Genomic DNA, 23,779 nt, shown 5'->3' on the forward strand with positions numbered 1-23,779 from the left:
CCAAACAGAAGTGTGTGGTTCCAGCAGCTGAACGGCAAACAGAGAAATTATGAAGTTTCAAGTGTGGGACTTTTCGACACTGTTTACATTCGTGGGTCAATTCCAGTCCCGCGGCCCTCGTCTCCAACAAGCCTTCACACCGCGGCCAGCACTCGTTTTCCCAGGACTCCTTTCAAACGACACACTCTGAGCTAAATTAAACTAGAAAGTAGAATTCAGAACGGTGTGTGAACGTCAGAATCAGACCACGGCGGAGTCAAGCAGGGAACTTCGTCCAGATGTTCTCTACGTCCTTCTTTTGGGTTCTTTCTGAGCATTTCAACATTGTTGTGAAGCTCTGTGCCAAGATACATGGAGTCAGGAGACTTGAGCCCCCCGTGGGGGGGGGTTAATAAGCTCCCAACAGAAACACTTCCTTCCTTCTGACTTTATTTAAAGTCGTTCAGCCCTCAAGCCGTTAGTCTGCTGAATTGTTGGAGCCGCTTTTGTTGTTTTACTATTTATTCTGTTTTGTTTTGTTTTTCTCTTGGCCAACAAGCATCGGCTCCTGAAATTCACTGAACTGATTGGTGTTTTTAAAAAAAACATGGCCGAGTCGGAGTAAATGAATGAAAGATGAAAACAACACAGCACGAGCCGGGGTTTTACAATTTCCCCACTCTGGGACCAGAGTTAAAAAAATAAATAAAATCTGTTTTCACGATATAAAACCGCCTCGTGTGGATGACAGACCAGAAACATCTGGTTCAGGTGAACCAGGTTCCTGTTTTAGGGGAACCAGGTTCCTGGTGTGGACGACAGGCCAGAAACATCTGGTTCAGGTCAATCAGGTTCCTGGTTCAGGTGAACCAGGTTCTTGGTGTGGACGACAGGCCAGAAACATCTGGTTCAGGTGAACCAGGTTCCTGTTTTAGGGGAACCAGGTTCCTGGTGTGGACCGACAGGCCAGAAACACCTGGTTCAGCTGAACCAGGTTCCAGGTTCAGGGGAACCGGGTCCCTGGTTTAGGTGAACCAAGTTCCTGGTGTGGACGACAGGCCAGAAATATCTGGTTCAGGTGAACCAGGTTCCAGGTTCAGGGGAACCGGGTTCCTGGTTTAGGGGAACCAGGTTCTTGGTGTGGACGACAGGCCAGAAACATCTGGTTCAGAGGAACCAGGTTCCTGTTTTAGGTGAACCAGGTTCCTGGTGTGGACGACAGGCCAGAAACACCTGGTTCAGGTGAACCAGGTTCCAGGTTCAGGGGAACCAGGTTCCTGGTTCAGGGGAACCAGGTTCCTGGTGTGGACGACAGGCCAGAAACATCTGGTTCAGGTGAACCAGGTTCCAGGTTCAGGGGAACCGGGTTCCTGGTTTAGGGGAACCAGGTTCTTGGTGTGGACGACAGAACCAGAAACATCTGGTTCAGAGGAACCAGGTTCCTGGTTTAGGGGAACCAGGTTCCTGGTGTGGACGACAGAACCAGAAACATCTGGTTCAGGTGACCCGATGCAGGTACTGAAGAAGAACCTCCATGGTCCGCGGACTCCAGGTAAATGTCACCATGTGAACACCCGTAAGGAACATAAAGTGTTGAATCCAATAAAGCTGCCAGAGTGAAGCAACAAGAGTCCGTCATTCCGTGGCTTGCTGCCTCACGTTCCTCCAGATGTGTTCCTCAGCCGTTGTTACGCAGTGAACGCTGACAAAGAGGGCGAACAACAGGACCGGAGGTTCCGTCTGGGTTCCAGAGCTGCTCGTCACAAAGAGGACGGGCCCGAGAGAAAACAGTGTCCTGGGTGTCCTGGAGACAGAACCATGTGGGGACGCTGGTTCCCTCTGGCGGGATGAAGAACAGGAGGAAAACAAGCCGGCCTGCCAGCAGCTTCCTGGGCTTCCACACCGACTGGCTTAGTAACCGCTGAATCACGGCTGGACGCCTCAATGGAAAGTCTCTGAACAGTCGCAACTTATCTCCGACGGGTGAAAACACCCGGAGTGTAGCGGCGCTAGCCGTGTTCTGCAGAGGCCTGGTCTGAGTGAAGCCCAGTCTGGAGGTCCAGGGGAACCACACAGGGGCACTAATGAAATTCTTTCTGGGTCCTGACGACTCCCAACACCGTCCGTCCTCCTTTGAAGGGCTTAAGAAGTCAACGGTCGCCTTTGATGTCAAAGCCTTTGTGGGGCTTAAAGGGCCTGGAGGAGCCTGGAGGAGCCTGGAGGAGCCTGGAGGTGGGACGGAGGACGGAATCGTCACCTTTGGCTGAGAGAGGGGGGGGGGGGGGGGAGGGGGAGAGAGAGAGAGGGAGAGAGAGGGAGAGAGAGAGAGAGAGAGAGGGGGGAGAGAGGGAGTGGAGAGGGAGAGAGTGGAGAGAGAGAGTGGAGAGAGAGAGAGAGAGAGAGAGAGAGAGGGGGGAGAGAGGGAGAGAGAGACAGAGAGAGAGAGAGAGAGAGAGAGGGGGGGAGAGAGAGAGAGAGTGGAGAGAGAGAGGGGGAGAGAGAGAGAGAGAGAGAGCGATAGTGAAAGCGATAGATTCCTCTCCAGCCAGGGAAGCATTAAGGTGACGAGACGTCACGGGGAGATTAACACCATCCCGCGGAGCTCCACCCACCAACTCCACCTTCAGTCTCCATGCTGGCGGAGCCACTGCAGGTATCAGCAGCAATTCCATATATTTCTAATGGCGACGAGGATTTTGGTCTCAACTTTCCTCTGCAGGAGGAAAAAGGACGGCGTTGGAGAGACGATGTCCAAGGATAACCATTTCTTAGTTATAGTTTTTTTTGCTCGCTACCAGCAAGGCACGATACGACAGGACGATGTACCTGTTGGCGAGCTGTAGGACACGGTGACGTACCTGTTGGCGAGCTGTAGGACACGGTGACGTCTCCGCCCAGGTCGGCGGGAGGGTAGTGGCCGTTGAGGAACGCTGAAAACTCCACGACGGCGGACGAGCCGACGCCTGGAACACAAGACGACTCGGTGTCAACAACAGTATCGACAGGAGAAGGAGGACGTCGAGGTATTTTAATAAAAGTTCATACATGAGCAGTAAAAACTGTCATAACCTTCTTCCTGCCTGGCAGACGGGGTGTCACACATTGATAGGCAAGGTAAGGCAAGGCAAGGGTATTCATTCATAGAGCACCATTCAAACAGCAATTCAGAGCTTTACAAGGAAATTCAAGAAAACTTTACAAAGACAAAAGAAATATATGAAGCCGTAATATTGAAATATCTTAACTTCTTTCAGTGTGGGACTTCTCTCATTTCATTCATTAAAAACTAAAAACAAGCAAAAATATAGACATTTCAAACAAATATTTTGAATCAAAGGGAGGCAGAAAGAAGTAAAAAGATGAAAACAACACGTCACGAGCCGGGGTTTTAGAATTTCCCCACTCTGCTGATCTGCAACTTGTCTGGTAATAATTATTAGTATTGTTGTTATTTATTTTAATTCCATTACAACCAGGGTGAAATGTTCAAAGTACAGCAACCCCTCCAGGACCAGCAAAAACCTGAAATGTACAGCAGTACAGTACAGTACTGTACTGTACTCTACTGTGTTTTACTGTACTGTACATTACTGCACTGTAATACACTGTACTGCACTGTACCGTACCGTACTGCACCGTACTGTACCGCACTGCACCGTACTGCACTGTACCATACCACACTGTACTTTACCGTACTGTACAATACTATACTATACTGTACTATACTGTACTGTACTGCACTGTACCGCACTGCACTGTACCATACTGTACTGTACCGTACTATACCGTACTGTACTATACCGTACTGTACTATACCGTACTGTACTGTACTATACTATACTGTACTGTACTGTACTGTACTGTACTGTACTGTACTGTACCGTACTGCACCGCACTGTACTGTACCGTACTGCACTGCACTGTACCGTACTGCACTGTACTTTACCGTACTGTACTATACTATACTATACTGTACTGTACTGTACCGTGCCGCACCGTACTGTGCCGTGCCGTGCCGTGCCGTACTGTACTGTACTGTACTGGACTGCACTGGACTGGACCATAGCGTACCATACCGTACTGTACTGTACTGTACTGCACTGGACTGTGCATACCTACAGTATGGTACAGTACAGTACAGTACGGTACAGTACAGTACGGTACAGTACATTGCAGTGCAGTACTGTACAGTGCGGTACAGTGCAGTGCAGTACAGTACGGTACGGTACAGTACTGCACTGTACAGTACTGCACTGCAATGTACTGTACCATACTGTACAGTACCGTACTGTACTGCACTGCACCGTACTGTACTGCAATGTACTGTACCATACTGTACAGTACCGTACCGTACTGTACTGTACAGCAGTAGTTCCATACCCCTGGTAGGACAGTCTGACGCTCCCTGGAGGGCGAAACGGCTCCAATGTGCTTCAATACACAGAAATAAGCAGATCAGGAACTCATGTTCATGAAAGGTTTTCAAAAAAAAAAAAAGCTTCTGGGCAAAAAATTATTCTTTAGAAGATCAAATGATCATATAAATATAATTATGACACTTTATGCGCTCAAGTTTTTTTTTTAATGCCGACATCAGCATTTAAAAGTCAAAACAAGGTTTTTGTCTGACAGCGACTCGTGTCACTGTCGTTCCAGTGGTGAAGCGTCAGATTACATAACAGGAGTTTCCCTTTTAATTAATCCGTTACTGAGGCGCTGATGGAACTCTGAGTTTCTCATTATGAGAAACTCTGATGATGAACGAGGAAGGAAACACGCGAGAACGTCAAGAGTCAGCATGTTTCTGAGGCCAACAGGACGCCGCACGGCCCACCAGACGCCACTCCTCCACCCATCCACCTCTCCACCCCTCCACCTCTCCACTCCTCCACTCCTCCACCTGGAACACGCCAACGCTCATGTGGAGCGAGGAAACGGGATTATTAACAACCTGAGGCACAACTGGAACTGCTGTGTGAGAGAGAGAGCGAGCGAGCGAGAGCGAGAGCGAGAGAGCGAGAGAGCGAGAGAGCGAGAGAGAGAGAGAGAGAGAGAGAGAGAGAGAGAGAGAGAGAGAGAGAGAGAGAGCGAGAGAGCGAGAGCGAGAGCGAGAGAGAGAGCGAGAGAGAGAGAGAGAGAGAGAGAGAGAGAGCGAGAGAGAGGAAACAAGCTGGAGAGAAAAAGCAGGGATCAAATACAGACAGAGAGGAAAGGATATATTACAGCTAATGGCTCTATGCAGTCACACACACACACACACACACACACACACACACACACACACACACACACACACACACACACACACACACACACACACACACACACACACACACACATACACACACACACACACACACACACACACACACACACACACACACAGAGGGGTGTAATGGGCCGTTATGTTCCTGAGCTCGCTCCGTTACAGGTGACTGAATCCCAAGTGTGTGTGTGTGTGTGTGTGTGTGTGTGTGTGTGTGTGTGTGTGTGTGTGTGTGTGTGTGTGTGTGTGTGTGTGTGTGTGTGTGTGTGTAGCAATGGACGCGTCATAAGACGAGACTATTAAACAAGTTTCTATGTAAATGAATAATGTGAATATTTCTATATATTAAAAAAAACAACAGTAGAAAAATACACTTTTTTCCCCACACAAATACATTAAATACATTAAATACATTAAATACATTAAAGCCAAAATAAATTCCACCACACACTAATAAACTCCTGGACTCAGGATCTCGTTACATCTGAACCCAAAGGTTCTTGTTTTTTTTTTCTTCCTGCTCCACCTGCATCCTCCACCCATCTTCTCACCAGTCCTCTCCTTCTTGCTTTCTTTACACTTTCCTCCCTCTCTCTCTCTCCCTCCCTCCCTCCCTCCCTCTCCCTCCACGGCGTCTGTCATCAGAGGGCTTTTAACCCGGGACCCCGGGGGTCACGCCGGCCCGACGGGTCTAAGTGCCTTAAGTGTTCCCAGGCCCATTAAGAAGCAACAAACAAGAGCAGAGACGACACACAGTAATCCCTCTCCTCCCTCTCCTCCCTCTCCTTCTCCCGGGCTTGTCCTCACACATCCGGGGCACATCTGGACGGGCCGGGGGGGCGTCGCCGGGGGGGGCGTCGCCGCCCAGGTCGCCCCCCGTCAGGCGGCGTGACGACGACCCCCGGGCTTCAGACTGGCCTCAGTGTTCTCGGCCACGCTGAAGCATTAAGCGCCGCCGCCGCCGCCAACGCCGCCAACGAAAACACGTTTCACAAAGGGGGCTGGAGCCCCTCCCCCTCCCCCTCCTCCCCCTCCCCCCACCGCTCCTCCACCTTTATTTCCCCTGCTCTCTCCAGACTCTCCTCTTTCACCCTAAATGACTGCTTTCATTTCGCCACTTTTTCATTGCTTCTGCACGTTTCCTGCCGTCCCTCCATCCATCCACCCCTCCCTCCATCCCCCCCCTCCCTCCCTCCATCCCCTCATCCAGTCCAGCAGGACATAAGAGGGAGGATCTCCTCTGATAGATGGGTCCTCGTTCAGAGGCTTGAAATAACGTGTAGCTTAACGCTGGGAGACGGATTAATTACACAAACGTCACGAGTGCAGCGGCTAAAAGCATTATGAGGTGTGTGTGTGTGTGTGTGTGTGTGTGTGTGTGTGTGTGTACGATCTTTGTTCCACCAGGTTCTGCGGGGGACGGGCTCCGGAGGAACCCGGGCGGTAACTGGAGAACGAACTCCGAGTGGAAAAAGACGTCAGAGCCGAGACGCGAGGTTCGGGGAATCACGTCGTCGTGATTCTACCGTCACACTTCTATCGGCCGGAGTCGAGCTCGTTTCCTGCAACTTGTCCGACGTGTTTGCTAACTTCCTCCGCCGGCCAAGTTCACGAGCCTTTAGTACCTGCAAAATGCACGTGGAGCCGGAACGTTCTGCGTGACGATTTGTTTTATTTTCACTCTCCTGAGTCGGAGATCAGTGAAAACAGTCTTATCAACCCTTTAGAGTCTGAGTGAAATGAAGGTTCCACCTCCAAAACTCTCTGGTGTCTCTTCTAGAACATTTTCCTGCTAACTGGCTGAAGGTAAAACGTTAAAACACGGCAATCTGCGAGAAAATAGCCGATAAACGGCGCCATTTCCTCTGCTGGGCGGAGCTTCTGACAATAACAGAGTGACATCACGAGTTGTGCACACGCCCAAGTTGTGTTTACATTATGGAGGATCAGAGTTTTGACCACGAAGAGGCTGAATTGAACCAGATTTCATCATCATGGTCATTTCAAACCCAGTGATTGATGAAGAAGACACAGAAGGTGGTTCTGCCATCGGTGACCCCGTCTGGAACATGTTTGAGGAAGCAGAAGACGCTTCGTCCTCCATTCGTCCTCGTCTCCTCGCCTCAGCAGACGCCAGTTTTCACCTTTTGGCAGAACGACCGGCTTCCTGGATCAAAGCGCTTTTCCCACTGCGGAATCACCGAAGATGAGTCCAGGTATTACTTGATCGTCTACTAGCCGCCCCAGCTAGCAGCTCCCGTTAGCCGCTAGCCGCCCCAGCTAGCGGCTCCCGCCACCTGTGCTCCTTTCCTCCTCTCTGGTCTCTTCCAAGCTCAATCTTTCATCAAGGCTCATAAAACGCCGACTATAACTTCAAAACACTGTAAAAACTTGGATATTTAAGAGGAAACAAGCCGATATAAACACAACAGATCGAGATCTGCACAACTCGTGATGTCACACATAGGCTCCGCCCACAATGGCCCACGAAGGAGAAGGATTGCCTCGACTTCCTCGGCTGGAGATTCAAAATTCAAATAACTTTGTTATGTGACAACAGTGGAGGGGCAGAGTCGGAGGAACCTTAGAAGTAGAACCCCAACTATCGTCTTTTGCAAAGTAGTGTTTTACATTTCACTGGGACTTTAAATCTCATCCTCCTTTTCCTCGTGTGGACACGACGTCTGAGACACGGAGGACGTCTTTACACCGAGGACGTCTCTACACAGAGGACGTCTTTACAGGGAGGACGTCTTTACACGCAGGACGTCTCTACAGGGAGGACGTATTTACACGGAGGACGTCTCTACACGTAGGACGTCTTTACACGGAGGACGTCTCTACACGGAGGACATCTTTACACGGAGGACGTCTCTACACGCAGGACGTCTCTACACGGAGGACGTATCTACACGGAGGACGTCTCTACACACGGAGGACGTATCTACACGGAGGACGTCTCTACACACGGAGGACGTATCTACACGGAGGACGTCTCTACACACGGAGGACGTCTCTACACGGAGGACGTCTCTACACGGAGGACGTCCAGGACGCCATACGCTATAAACAGTCAGGGCTCAGGTTGCGCAGCTTGACAGCTCAGGTTAAAGGGACTAGGGCTTTTAGAAAGGGAGGTCAGAGGTCAAGAGGGGTGGAGACGGGGGTCGCTACCACACAGGGAGAAGGACGGCAGGCATGTGTGTGTGTCCGTCCTTTTACCCGCCGTGGGCAAATAATATGGAGAAAAGGAAAAGACAAATAGGGAGGATAGACTCTGGTTGATTCCCTTATTCCAACCTGGAAACGCCCAGTGGCTGAACGTTGACCTTTGACCTGTGCAGGGTACGGCGGGGTCAGATCACCGTGTCGGGTCTGAACTCTCCCTCGTCACTCATCTTTATGACAAGATATCAAAGTGAGAAACTGAGTTGGGGAGATGAATATTGAACTTGTAGGAATACAAGATAAACTGACTGAACAATAAATACTAGCTTCTAGTTCTATAGGTCTATGGCCCTGCTCCTCCTGCTGCTAGCGTCAGTAGCTTCTACTTCTATAGGTCTATGGCCCTGCTAGCCAGTAGTCAGTAGCTTCTAGTTCTATAGGTCTATGGCCCTGCTAGCCAGTAGTCAGTAGCTTCTAGTTCTATAGGTCTATGGCCCTGCTCCTCCTGCTGCTAGCATCAGTAGCTTCTAGTTCTATAGGTCTATTGTCCTGCTCCTCCTGCTGCTAGCATCAGTAGCTTCTACTTCTATAGGTCTATGGCCCCGCTCCTCCTGCTGCTAGCGTCAGTAGCTTTAGTGTCAGTAGCTTCTAGTTCTATAGGTCTATTGTCCTGCTCCTCCTGCTGCTAGCATCAGTAGCTTCTAGTTCTATAGGTCTATGGCCCTGCTCCTCCTGCTGCTAGCATCAGTAGCTTCTAGTTCTATAGGTCTATTGTCCTGCTCCTCCTGCTGCTAGCGTCATAGCGTCTAGTTCTATAGGTCTATGGCCCTGCTCCTCCTGCTGCTAGCATCAGTAGCTTCTAGTTCTATAGGTCTATGGCCCTGCTCCTCCTGCTGCTAGCGTCAGTAGCTTCTAGTTCTATATGTCTATGGCCCTGCTCCTCCTGCTGCTAGCGTCAGTAGCTTCTAGTTCTATAGGTCTATGGCCCTGCTCCTGCATGTTTCTCCTGTAACAACAAGTCAGTGTTAATGGCTGCTGGGATCTATGGGGCTTTACAATAATGTATTTAATTCAAAATGGCCGTCCGGCTCTCTGGCGCCCCCCGGGGGAAGGGCAGCACACTAAACACCATTAAACCCATCAGGAGAGTAAATGGAGGGGAAGAAGTGCAGCGGAGGAAATATGGAACTGAAGGGAGGAAAAGAAAGACGAGGGGAGTCGGGAGGAGTAAGGCTACTGGGAGGACGAGAAAAGGAGGAACGAAGGAGAGGAAGCAGGAAAGGAAACGACGGAAAGAGGAAGAGAAGGAGTGTGGAGAGGGAGAGAGAGAGAGAGAGAGAGAGAGAGAGAGAGGCAGAACAAAGGAGGCAGTGTGTGGTGAACAGGGGATTGAGTCGCCATCTGAGACGAATAAAAACTGAAATAACAATAAAAGTCAGGAGGCGCTACTCCACTCCTCCCCTCCACCCCCCCTCCTCCCCTCCACCCCCCCTCTCCTCCCCCTCCATCCCCCCTTCCTCCCAACGCTCAGGCTCCGCCCCTCCGTCCTGCGTCGTTCTTAGTAAAACGACTTGGTGACAAAGCTGTACGGAGGTTTGGAAGAAAAGTGGAGGCGACGTTCACACTGTGGACAAGTGTGGTGGGGGGGGGGGGGGGGGGGGGGGGAGAGAGAGAGAGAGGGAGGGAGGGACAGAGAGAGAGAGAGAGAGACACATGTTTCCATCTGTGCCAGCGTGTATAAAAGATGCTGTAATGTCGGACGGAGACGATGATGGAGTGAGACGGAGGGAATGATAAAGTGATGAGAACAGAGGGAGGACGAGTCCCACCACTGGTCCACTGTTTCTCTTAATTGCAGCCACATTGGACCAAAAACACCTGCATTACTTGGTCACAATGAGTCAACCCCCCCTCCCCACCACCCCCCCCCCCCCCCCCCCCCCCTTTGGCATTCTTTATTTATTTTTTATTTTTTTTAAGGGTTCAAATGAGTCATGAAATCACATCAGTGGTTCTTCGGGGTGAAGAGGAGGAAACAGGAAAAGCGAAGCTAAATAAAAATGTATGCGCTGTGTGTGTGTATATATATATATATATATATACACACACACACACACACACACACACACACACACACACACATGTATATATATATATATATATATACATATATACACACACATATATATATACATACACACACACACACGTATATATACATATATACACACACATATATACACATATATATACGCATATATATACATATATATGTGTATATATATATATGTATATATACATATATATGTATATATATACACATATATATGTATATATACATATATATATATATATATATATATATATGTAGAGGTTCAGAGGAGAACCTCATGAACCCACAGTTCAATGGGTTCAAATGTATGTTTGCGCGCGCGCACACATACACACACACACGCACGCACGCACGCACGCACGCGCACGCACGCGCACACACACACACACACACACACACACACACACACGCCAATCAGACTGATTGAAGAGCTGATATTTCAATACGTCGACACGTAGAAATTATTCAATTCCAGTGTGAATCATAACATTTCATCATTTTTCCATTTGTGGCCGAAAAAAAAATAATTTGGTGCTCTTTCTACATCACACCTACAAACTCTTAGCCCCCCCCCCCCGGACTAATAGCTATCAGAAACAGGCAAGCTTTTTGAAGTTCTAAGAAAAAAAAAAAAAAAAAAAGTCGAGCGAAGGCATGGAGTCCAGAGGTGTAAAGCCAGACTGGCTCTCTGTGCCTTAACAGCCAATCATTAAAATTAATTAAACATTTCCTGGCAGTGGAAGTCTTTCTTTTTTTGTGTTTTTTTTTAAACCTATTGTATGTTCCTGGGTGTGACTGAGCCGGTTTACACCAGGTCAGGATTCCAGTCACTGCCCAGCAGCCACTTCCCCTGCAGTACATAAAGCGGCACGACGTCTTCTGGACAGAATCACGGCGAGGACAAACGTCCACCAACTGGAACTCAGGACAAGTCTAGCAATCAGTGTCCTCTCCGAGTTTGACCGGACTGTACCAGATGTGGAAGGACCAGATGTTGATGGGGGCTGCAGGGCTGAGCCACACTTTACTGGTCCGGGACTTCTATTACTATACATCTAGACCAGGGGTGCTTCAATACGCCGATCGCGATCTGCCAGTCGATCGCAAAGGTAGTAACAGTAGATCGCATGACATTAGAAAAACAAAAAATAGACGCTGGTGGAATGAAACTGATTTGACTTTCCGGATTATGAGAACGATCGAACGCAGCGTCGGATGACGGCTGAGTTCTTCTGACCTTCAGGTCACCGCACACGTGCAAACGACGACGCTAAGTGTGGCGAAGCTAACAAGCTAGTCAAGCGAGTTAGCGCAAATTTGAAGCCTCCCCCCCCAAAAAATGAGTGGGGGGGGAGCTGGACCAAGTGAGAAGACGAACACGAACTTTCACGAGGAATGGGGAGGTGGACTTTTTTTTCACGATGTCATTTTCGAAGTGCGTTTGTCTCGTCTGCCCGTCGTCTGCAGGTTTATTGGTCTCTTGTTTAAACTGCAGCGCGGTTGTCGCATAACAAAGTTATTTGAATTTTGAATCTCCAGCCGCGGAAATCGGGGGAATCCTTCTTCTTCGTGGGCGGAGCCTATGTGTGACGTCACGAGTTGTGCAGATCTCGATCTGTTGTGTTTATATCGGCTTGCGTCCCTCTTAAAAATCCAAGTTTTTACAGTGTTTTGAAGTTATAGTCGGCGTTTTATGAGCCTTGACGAAAGATTGAGTCTGGAAGAGACCGAGAGAGGAGGAAAGGAGCACAGGTGGCGGGAGCCGCTAGCTGGGGCGGCTAGCAGGAGCTGCTAGCTGGGGCGGCTAGTAGACGATCAAGTATTACCTGGACTCATCTTCGGTGATTCCGCAGTGGGAAAAGAGCTTTGATCCAGGAAGCTGGTCGTTCTAGCCGCTAGCTGCTAGCGGGGAGCCAGGACGAAAGCCTCAAAGGTTAAAACTGGCGGCTGCTGAGGCGAGGAGACGAGGACGAATGGAGGACGAAGCGTCTTCTGCTTCCTCAAACATGTTCCAGACGGGGTCACCGATGGCAGAACCACCTTCTGTGTCTTCTTCATCAATCACTGGGTTTGAAATGACCACGATGATGAAATCTGGTTCAATTCAGCCTCTTCGTGGTTCCAAACTCTGATCCTCCATAATGTAAACACAACTTGGGCGTGTGCACAACTCGTGATGTCACTCTGTTATTGTCAGAAGCTCCGCCCAGCAGAGGAAATAGCGCCGTTTATCAACTATTTTCTCGCAGATTGCCGAGTTTTAACATTTTACCCTTCAGCCAGTTAGCAGGAAAATGTTCTAGAAGAGACACCAGAGTGTTTTGGAGGTGGAACCTTCATTTCACGAGGACTTTAACGGGTCACCTCGCAGTGAAAAGTGGGCGTGGCCACGCGTCCAACCATGCATGTGCCAGCGTCCCAGCAGGCCGCAGTGTGGAAGTCGAACGTCTGCCGCTCCTCGGCGGCTCCTGAACCTGACCCTCCTGACCGCCGCCTCACCCGCCGTAAACAGAGCGTCTGTTTAGCGGCGAGGACGTGACGGCGCAGTGACTCACCGCCTCTGATCTCACGTGTAAACACGTAGAAACACCGACCTGCTGCCAGCGGGAAGAAACGGCGAGAGGAACCACAGCGAGCAGACAAACACAGAAGTCTGTCCACACCGTTCTGGCAACTCCGTCAGTGCATTTATTCCTCATTTAGTTTGAGGCTCCGCTGGAACTCGTCTCATTGTTCAGAAACTCAGGGAAGGTTGTTTTTTTCCCCCCCAGACCAGGGTTTCCCCCCAACGTGGGAAATTAGAAATGACAAACAAGGAAAAGCAGAATTCACTAATCACAAGCAGCGAGGAAAAAAAGTGTTTTCCTGTCGGTAGAATCCGATAACGTGGGAACGCCCGTTGGTGAATATGAGGCGTTTGTGGGACGAGCAGGAGAAAAGCAGGTTCGAAATATTCTTGTTTGTTCGTCCTTTATAGGAGTTCAGAGGGGAAAAAAACTCCACAATAAACGTGCATCTAAAGCAGAGCGTGCACAGTGTGGCAGGGAGCCGGTATGTCCGGCACGCAGCCTCGCCACACACATCTTCTTCTGTATATACTGTGGTTTCATGCATGCAAACATTACAGAGTTTGAAAATAATGACTGCAATCAAATGTGCTGCTCAAGCAAGAATCGTAAAATATGGCTATTGGTAAAAAAAAGAAGAAGAAAAATGCAACTGTACAAGATGTTCAGTAAAATAGTCCAGTGTTTTTCAACCACTGGTGTTTCTGCGAGATACAGTCAGGTGAGTCGTGGGAAATTATACAATTTCACATTTTTTTCCAAAAAACTAACCTTTGCTCTCACAGCGACAGTGTGTTGCAGAGTAATCAAGTATAAATACTCTTCACCACTAGAGGGCAGCACAGAACTTTGCCGGTGAAATGTAAAGTGACAGACGTCAGTGTGGTTCATCTCCACCTCCTGCTACCATCTTGTATCAAAGTACTGTGTCAGTGACAGTGATGGAGAAGTTTTTGAAAACCAGGATCTCAGCTCTTCATCCATCAGGTCCAGGTTTCACACTGAGGGAGGCACTATTAAAAAAAGTCCTTGCTTTCTGGATTTACTGGATTCCTGTTGATAAAACTTTGATGAGAAAGACTTTATATTGTTAATAGAGGCTACAGAGTTTAACTTTTTAACATTTTCAGGTGGAGGTGTGACTCCAGAGTTTTACCAAAGACAAAAATGTCCCTTGGCTCAGAAAGGTATAAAAACACTGAACTAACTGATCACCAGCAGCTGATTCTTTACGACATCAGATAATCGATGACCTTCCTACATTTGTAGTTATGTAATAATAATAAAAAACTAGGTCAGAAAAATCCCTGCTACATTTTTGAAGTAGACAATCTCCTCTATTTCAGGATATGTTCGTTGAGCCGATATGACCTTCGCCCTATGAGGAGTTACATTTTCCGCTTCGGCTTTTTTTGGGCGAAAATCTTACTTTGAAAGGCAAATAGCGGACTTCCTGTTGGATTTAGGTCCAAAGTTAGAGACGAACAAATTTCTTATTCGTTGCGTCTCTCTACGACATTCCTACGGACCGTGGTGGGCGATATAGTGTGTCTAGGTGGCGCTAGAGAGCCATTTTTGGACTTTGGATTTTTTGATATGACAATATAAATCGCCACCCTTTTGACGAGTCTGCCAAATTTGGTCGGCGGTGTACGAATTACAAAAGGGACCTGCCGTTCGCGAGGTCCCAAAAAAATAGATTACATTTCCGGGTGGTGGTGGTGGAGGTGGAGGTGGAGGTGGTGGTGGTGGTGGTGGTGGTGGTGGTGTGCCTCCAGGTTTTTCCAAAGACAAAAGTGTGTCTTGGCTCAAAAAAGGTTGAAAAACACTGAAATAGTACATGAAAAAGTTTGGATCAAAACTGTTTTCGGTCTTTGAAAGAACGTCAGAAAGCAGAAATAATAAAAAAACAGAATGTGCCAATCGAGGACGGTGAAGAGGAAACGTATAAAGCGTATAAAACTTGGGTTTATTACAAAGTCAGGCTGAGACGTGGATTTGCAGGAAACGTGCAGAACGTCTGCGGCGCCGTGAATCACGGGGGGGAAAGAAAAGCGCCGGTCGGTTTGATTCAGGACTGGGAATCAACGGCCGCCGCCGCCGCTCGCATCTTGAAATAATAAATCCACAGTCCACTGTGGTCCCGGGCTGCTCCTCCCTGACGGACGGAGCTTGAAGCTTGAAGCTGGAAGACTGAAAGAGGGACAGTCTTCTGGTATTAATCCAGCTTCTGTCTGAGAACACGACCCCCCGCTGAGTCGCCATCACCTGCAGGAGACTGAGGCTCATCGTCACAGAGTCACACCCTCATCCTGACCATTCTGGAGATCACAGGTCGGCTTTGTTTGAAATGGGAAAACCAGGAAGTGCAGCCGAAAGTGACCTCCTGAAGCTGGAACCAGCAGAGGTGGAACCAGCAGAGGTGGAACCAGCAGAGGTGTGGAACCAGCGGAGGTGGAACCAGCAGAGGTGTGGAACCAGCGGAGGTGGAACCAGCAGAGGTGGAGGAACCAGCAGAGGTGGAGGAACCAGCAGAGGTGGAAGCAGCAGAGGTGGAAGCAGCAGAGGTGGAACCAGCAGAGGTGGAACCAGCAGAGGTGGAACCAGTAGAGGTGGAACCAGTAGAGGTGGAACCAGCAGAAGTGGAACCAGCAGAGGTGTGGAACCAGCAGAGGAGGAACCAGCAGAGGTGGAACCAGCAGAGGTGGAACCAGTAGAGGTGGAACCAGTAGAGGTGGAACCAGTAGAGGTGGAACCAGCAGAGGTGGAACCAGTAGAGGTGGAAGCAGCAGAGGTGGAACCAGTAGAGGTGGAACCAGCAGAGGTGGAACCAGCAGAGGTGGAACCAGTAGAGGTGGAACCAGTAGAGGTGGAAGCAGCAGAGGTGGAACCAGCAGAGGTGGAACCAGTAGAGGTGGAAGCAGCAGAGGTGGAACCAGCAGAGGTGGAACCAGCAGAGGTGGAACCAGTAGAGGTGGAACCAGTAGAGGTGGACCAGCAGAAGTGGAACCAGCAGAGGAGGAACCAGCAGAGGTGGAACCAGTAGAGGTGGAACCAGTAGAGGTGGAACCAGCAGAAGTGGAACCAGCAGAGGTGTGGAACCAGCAGAGGTGTGGAACCAGCAGAGGTGGAACCAGCAGAAGTGGAACCAGCAGAGGTGTGGAACCAGCAGAGGAGGAACCAGCAGAGGTGGAACCAGTAGAAGGTGGAACCAGTAGAGGTGGAACCAGCAGAAGTGGAACCAGCAGAGGTGGAGGAACTTGGACTGGTATCGTCCACTGAAACCACCGGCGAGAGGAAAACCTCTGAACCCGGGGTCCAGGAGCTCCTCCTGCATTGTGGGGCCACAAGTACAAGTACAAGTACAAGTACAAGTACAAGTACAAGTACAAGTACTGGAAACCTTTCCAGTCGCCAGACTAAATTAAAAAGCTGCAGATGTCCGACGTGTTCAGACACCCGACAAACCAGAGGGTCCGACACCAGGGGGGTGAGAGGTTCAATTCCCCCCTGGAGCAACGCTTTCTACACACCACCTCCTCATACTGGCTTATATTACACTCTGTGTGGGAGGAGGAGGAGGAGGAGGAGGAGGAGGAAGAGGAGGAGGAAGAGGAGGAGGAGGAGGAGGAGGAGGAGGAGGAGGAGGAGGAGGAGGAGGAGGAAGAGGAGGAGGAGAGGAGGAGGAGAGGAAGAGGAGGAGGAGGGGGGAGGAAGAGGAGGAGGAGGAGGAGGAAGAGGAGGAAGAGGAGAGGAGGAGGAGGAGGAGAGGAGGAGGAGAGGAAGAGGAGGAGGAGGAGGAGGGGGGAGGAAGAGGAGGAGGAAGAAGAAGAGGAAGAAGAAGAAGAAGAAGAGGAATAAGAGGAAGAGGAAGAGAAGAAGAAGAAGAAGAGAAGAAGAGGAAGAGGAAGAGGAAGAAGAAGAAGAAGAGGAAGAAGAGGAAGAGGAAGAGGAAGAAGAAGAAGAAGAGGAAGAAGAGGAAGAGGAAGAAGAAGAGGAAGAAGAAGAAATAAAAGGGAGACAAACTTGCCAACAGCTACAGACTTTTAACAAGCCAACAGACGTTATCAGTGTTTGGAGGGAGGAGGAGGAGTGTGTGTGTGTGTGTGTGTGTGTGTGTGTGTGTGTGTGTGTGTGTGTGTGTGTGTGTGTGTGTGTGTGTGTGTGTGTGTGTGTGTGTGTGTGTGTGTGTGTGTGTGTGTGTGTGTGTGTGTGTGTGTGTGTGTGTGTGTGTGGTGTCAGGGTGACTCAAAGTGCTGGACGTCTGATGGACAACAAAACACACAGACACTGATAAGAGCTGACCAAATAAATGGTCTCACACACACCACACACACACACACACACACACACACACACACACACACACACACACACACACACACACACACACACACACACACACACACACACACACACACACACACACACACACACACACACACACACACACACACACACACACACACACACACACACACACACACGCACACACACACACTCCGTCAGCTCCCACTCCTCCTCCACTCTCCCCTCCTTCACCGTCTGCAGACACACACCCGAAGTGTGTGTGTGTGTGTGTGTGTGTGTGTGTGTGTGTGTGTGTGTGTGTGTGTGTGTGTCAGGAACAGACTGAGGGTGGAAACTACAAAAGTAATTGATTACCTCAGATGATAAATGACTGTAAATAAACCAGCTGTATAAAGAAACTGTTTCACACAGAAACACCCTCAACCTGTTTTCACTGCTTGTGATCGAGACGCTTTGATTCTATCGAGCAGAAACGGAGGGCGGATTGATTTTATTTCTTTTTACTGAATACCAGTTCTTACATGGTGTATTTTCTCAGACCGAGTACTGATATGAGAACTTAAAATATATTAAAACGGAGGCTCCGTGTGTCTAAATCAGTGTTTTTCAACCTTTCTGAGCCAAGACACACTTTTTTGTTTGTAAAAACTCTGGAGGCACACCACCTCCTCCACCCGAATATGTTAAAATGACCTACAACTCACCCGCCCTAACTTTGGACCGAAATCCAACAGGAAGTCTGCTATTTGCCTTTCAAAGTAAGATTTTCACCCCAAAAAAGCCCAAACGGAAAATGTAGCTCCTCATAGGGCGAAGGTCGTATCGGCTCAACGAACATATCCTGAAATAGAGGAGATTGTCTACTTCAAAAATGTAGCAGGGATTTTTCTGGCCTAGTTTTTTATTATTATTACATAACTACAAATGTAGGAAGGTCATCGATTATCTGATGTCGTAAAGAATCTGCTGCTGGTGATCAGTTAGACCAGTGTTTTTATACCTTTCTGAGCCAAGGCATATTTTTTTCTTTGTAAAACTCTGGAGTCACACCTCCACCTGAAAATGTTAAAATGTTAAACTCTGTAGCCTCTATTAACAATATAAAGTCTTTCTCATCAAAGACATCAAAGTCATTGTCATCAAAGACATCAACGTCTTTCTCATCAAAGTTTTATCACCAGGAATCCAGTAAATCCAGAAAGCAAGGACTTTTTTTAATAGTGACTCCCTCGGTGTGAAACCTGGACCTGATGGATGAAGAGCTGAGATCCTGGTTTTCAGAAACTTCTCCATCACTGTCACTGACACAGTACTTTGATACAAGATGGTAGCAGGAGGTGGAGATGAACCACACTGACGTCTGTCACTTTACATTTCACCGGCAAAGTTCTGTGCTGCCCTCTAGTGGTGAAGAGTATTTATACTTGATTACTCTGCAACACACTGTCGCTGTGAGAGCAAAGGTTTGTTTTTTGGAAAAAAATGTGAAATTGTATAATTTCCCACGACTCACCTGACTGTATCTCGCAGAAACACAGTGGTTGAAAAACTCTGGACTAAAGCAGTGAAATCTACTTATAGAACATGTAATAGAGTAGTGTAATGTACTTATAGAACATGTAATAGAGTAGTGAATGTAATAGAGTAGTGTAATGTACTTATAGAACATGTAATAGAGTAGTGAATGTAATAGAGTAGTGTAATGTACTTATAGAACATGTAATAGAGTAGTGGAATCTACTTATTGAACATGTAATAGAGTAGTGAATGTAATAGAGTAGTGTAATGTACTTATAGAACATGTAATAGAGTAGTGAATGTAATAGAGTAGTGTAATGTACTTATAGAACATGTAATAGAGTAGTGAATGTAATAGAGTAGTGTAATGTACTTATAGAACATGTAATAGAGTAGTGGAATCTACTTATTGAACATGTAATAGAGTAGTGAATGTAATAGAGTAGTGTAATGTACTTATAGAACATGTAATAGAGTAGTGAATGTAATAGAGTAGTGTAATGTACTTATAGAACATGTAATAGAGTAGTGAATGTAATAGAGTAGTGTAATGTACTTATAGAACATGTAATAGAGTAGTGAATGTAATAGAGAAGTGTAATCTACTTATAGAACATGTAATAGAGTAGTGGAATCTACTTATTGAACATGTAATAGAGTAGTGAATGTAATAGAGTAGTGTAATGTACTTATAGAACATGTAATAGAGCAGTGAATGTAATAGAGTAGTGTAATGTACTTATAGAACATGTAATAGAGTAGTGTAATGTACTTATAGAACATGTAATAGAGTAGTGAATGTAATAGAGTAGTGTAATGTACTTATAGAACATGTAATAGAGTAGTGAATGTAATAGAGTAGTGTAATGTACTTATAGAACATGTAATAGAGTAGTGTAATGTACTTATAGAACATGTAATGGAGTAGTGAATGTAATAGAGTAGTGTAATGTACTTATAGAACATGTAATAGAGTAGTGTAATCTACTTATAGAACATGTAATAGAGTAGTGTAATGTACTTATAGAACATGTAATAGAGTAGTGTAATGTACTTATAGAACATGTAATAGAGTAGTGAATGTAATAGAGTAGTGTAATGTACTTATAGAACATGTAATAGAGTAGTGAATGTAATAGAGTAGTGTAATGTACTTATAGAACATGTAATAGAGTAGTGGAATCTACTTATTGAACATGTAATAGAGTAGTGAATGTAATAGAGTAGTGTAATGTACTTATAGAACATGTAATAGAGTAGTGAATGTAATAGAGTAGTGTAATGTACTTATAGAACATGTAATAGAGTAGTGAATGTAATAGAGTAGTGTAATGTACTTATAGAACATGTAATAGAGTAGTGGAATCTACTTATTGAACATGTAATAGAGTAGTGAATGTAATAGAGTAGTGTAATGTACTTATAGAACATGTAATAGAGTAGTGAATGTAATAGAGTAGTGTAATGTACTTATAGAACATGTAATAGAGTAGTGAATGTAATAGAGTAGTGTAATGTACTTATAGAACATGTAATAGAGTAGTGAATGTAATAGAGAAGTGTAATCTACTTATAGAACATGTAATAGAGTAGTGGAATCTACTTATTGAACATGTAATAGAGTAGTGAATGTAATAGAGTAGTGTAATGTACTTATAGAACATGTAATAGAGCAGTGAATGTAATAGAGTAGTGTAATGTACTTATAGAACATGTAATAGAGTAGTGTAATGTACTTATAGAACATGTAATAGAGTAGTGAATGTAATAGAGTAGTGTAATGTACTTATAGAACATGTAATAGAGTAGTGAATGTAATAGAGTAGTGTAATGTACTTATAGAACATGTAATAGAGTAGTGTAATGTACTTATAGAACATGTAATGGAGTAGTGAATGTAATAGAGTAGTGTAATGTACTTATAGAACATGTAATAGAGTAGTGTAATCTACTTATAGAACATGTAATGGAGTAGTGAATGTAATAGAGTAGTGTAATGTACTTATAGAACATGTAATAGAGTAGTGTAATGTACTTATAGAACATGTAATGGAGTAGTGTAATCTACTTATAGAACATGTAATAGAGTAGTGTAATGTACTTATAGAACATGTAATGGAGTAGTGTAATCTACTTATAGAACATGTAATAGAGTAGTGTAATCTACTTATAGAACATGTAATAGAGTAGTGTAATGTACTTATAGAACATGTAATAGAGTAGTGAATGTAATAGAGAAGTGTAATCTACTTATAGAACATGTAATAGAGTAGTGGAATCTACTTATTGAACATGTAATAGAGTAGTGAATGTAATAGAGTAGTGTAATGTACTTATAGAACATGTAATAGAGCAGTGAATGTAATAGAGTAGTGTAATGTACTTATAGAACATGTAATAGAGTAGTGTAATGTACTTATAGAACATGTAATAGAGTAGTGAATGTAATAGAGTAGTGTAATGTACTTATAGAACATGTAATAGAGTAGTGAATGTAATAGAGTAGTGTAATGTACTTATAGAACATGTAATAGAGCAGTGAATGTAATAGAGTAGTGTAATGTACTTATAGAACATGTAATAGAGTAGTGTAATGTACTTATAGAACATGTAATAGAGTAGTGAATGTAATAGAGTAGTGTAATGTACTTATAGAACATGTAATAGAGTAGTGAATGTAATAGAGTAGTGTAATGTACTTATAGAACATGTAATAGAGTAGTGAATGTAATAGAGAAGTGTAATCTACTTATAGAACATGTAATAGAGTAGTGGAATCTACTTATTGAACATGTAATAGAGTAGTGAATGTAATAGAGTAGTGTAATGTACTTATAGAACATGTAATAGAGCAGTGAATGTAATAGAGTAGTGTAATGTACTTATAGAACATGTAATAGAGTAGTGTAATGTACTTATAGAACATGTAATAGAGTAGTGAATGTAATAGAGTAGTGTAATGTACTTATAGAACATGTAATAGAGTAGTGAATGTAATAGAGTAGTGTAATGTACTTATAGAACATGTAATAGAGTAGTGTAATGTACTTATAGAACATGTAATGGAGTAGTGAATGTAATAGAGTAGTGTAATGTACTTATAGAACATGTAATAGAGTAGTGTAATCTACTTATAGAACATGTAATGGAGTAGTGAATGTAATAGAGTAGTGTAATGTACTTATAGAACATGTAATAGAGTAGTGTAATGTACTTATAGAACATGTAATGGAGTAGTGTAATCTACTTATAGAACATGTAATAGAGTAGTGTAATGTACTTATAGAACATGTAATGGAGTAGTGTAATCTACTTATAGAACATGTAATAGAGTAGTGTAATCTACTTATAGAACATGTAATAGAGTAGTGTAATGTACTTATAGAACATGTAATAGAGTAGTGAATGTAATAGAGAAGTGTAATCTACTTATAGAACATGTAATAGAGTAGTGGAATCTACTTATTGAACATGTAATAGAGTAGTGAATGTAATAGAGTAGTGTAATGTACTTATAGAACATGTAATAGAGCAGTGAATGTAATAGAGTAGTGTAATGTACTTATAGAACATGTAATAGAGTAGTGTAATGTACTTATAGAACATGTAATAGAGTAGTGAATGTAATAGAGTAGTGTAATGTACTTATAGAACATGTAATAGAGTAGTGAATGTAATAGAGTAGTGTAATGTACTTATAGAACATGTAATAGAGTAGTGTAATGTACTTATAGAACATGTAATAGAGTAGTGAATGTAATAGAGTAGTGTAATGTACTTATAGAACATGTAATAGAGTAGTGAATGTAATAGAGTAGTGTAATGTACTTATAGAACATGTAATAGAGTAGTGGAATCTACTTATTGAACATGTAATAGAGTAGTGAATGTAATAGAGTAGTGTAATGTACTTATAGAACATGTAATAGAGTAGTGAATGTAATAGAGTAGTGTAATGTACTTATAGAACATGTAATAGAGTAGTGAATGTAATAGAGTAGTGTAATGTACTTATAGAACATGTAATAGAGTAGTGTAATGTACTTATAGAACATGTAATGGAGTAGTGAATGTAATAGAGTAGTGTAATGTACTTATAGAACATGTAATAGAGTAGTGTAATCTACTTATAGAACATGTAATGGAGTAGTGAATGTAATAGAGTAGTGTAATGTACTTATAGAACATGTAATAGAGTAGTGTAATGTACTTATAGAACATGTAATGGAGTAGTGTAATCTACTTATAGAACATGTAATAGAGTAGTGTAATGTACTTATAGAACATGTAATGGAGTAGTGTAATCTACTTATAGAACATGTAATAGAGTAGTGTAATCTACTTATAGAACATGTAATAGAGTAGTGTAATGTACTTATAGAACATGTAATAGAGTAGTGAATGTAATAGAGAAGTGTAATCTACTTATAGAACATGTAATAGAGTAGTGGAATCTACTTATTGAACATGTAATAGAGTAGTGAATGTAATAGAGTAGTGTAATGTACTTATAGAACATGTAATAGAGCAGTGAATGTAATAGAGTAGTGTAATGTACTTATAGAACATGTAATAGAGTAGTGTAATGTACTTATAGAACATGTAATAGAGTAGTGAATGTAATAGAGTAGTGTAATGTACTTATAGAACATGTAATAGAGTAGTGAATGTAATAGAGTAGTGTAATGTACTTATAGAACATGTAATAGAGCAGTGAATGTAATAGAGTAGTGTAATGTACTTATAGAACATGTAATAGAGTAGTGTAATGTACTTATAGAACATGTAATAGAGTAGTGAATGTAATAGAGTAGTGTAATGTACTTATAGAACATGTAATAGAGTAGTGAATGTAAT

General features: G+C 44.8%; 1 protein-coding gene across 1 annotated transcript in view; it reads right to left on the minus strand.

Annotated features, from left to right (window-relative positions):
- The window catches only part of bbs9 (Bardet-Biedl syndrome 9), a gene marked incomplete at its 3' end in the record, with an annotated part of 105,524 nt that overhangs the window by 43,021 nt on the left and 38,724 nt on the right, over positions 1-23,779 (minus strand). The window contains 1 exon segment of the mRNA XM_080500589.1: positions 2,838-2,942. Within this exon segment, the coding sequence (XP_080356715.1) occupies positions 2,838-2,942 (105 nt within the window).

The sequence above is a fragment of the Blennius ocellaris genome (genome assembly GCF_963422515.1).
Source record: "Blennius ocellaris genome assembly, chromosome: 8".
NCBI classification, from domain to species: domain Eukaryota; kingdom Metazoa; phylum Chordata; class Actinopteri; order Blenniiformes; family Blenniidae; genus Blennius; species Blennius ocellaris.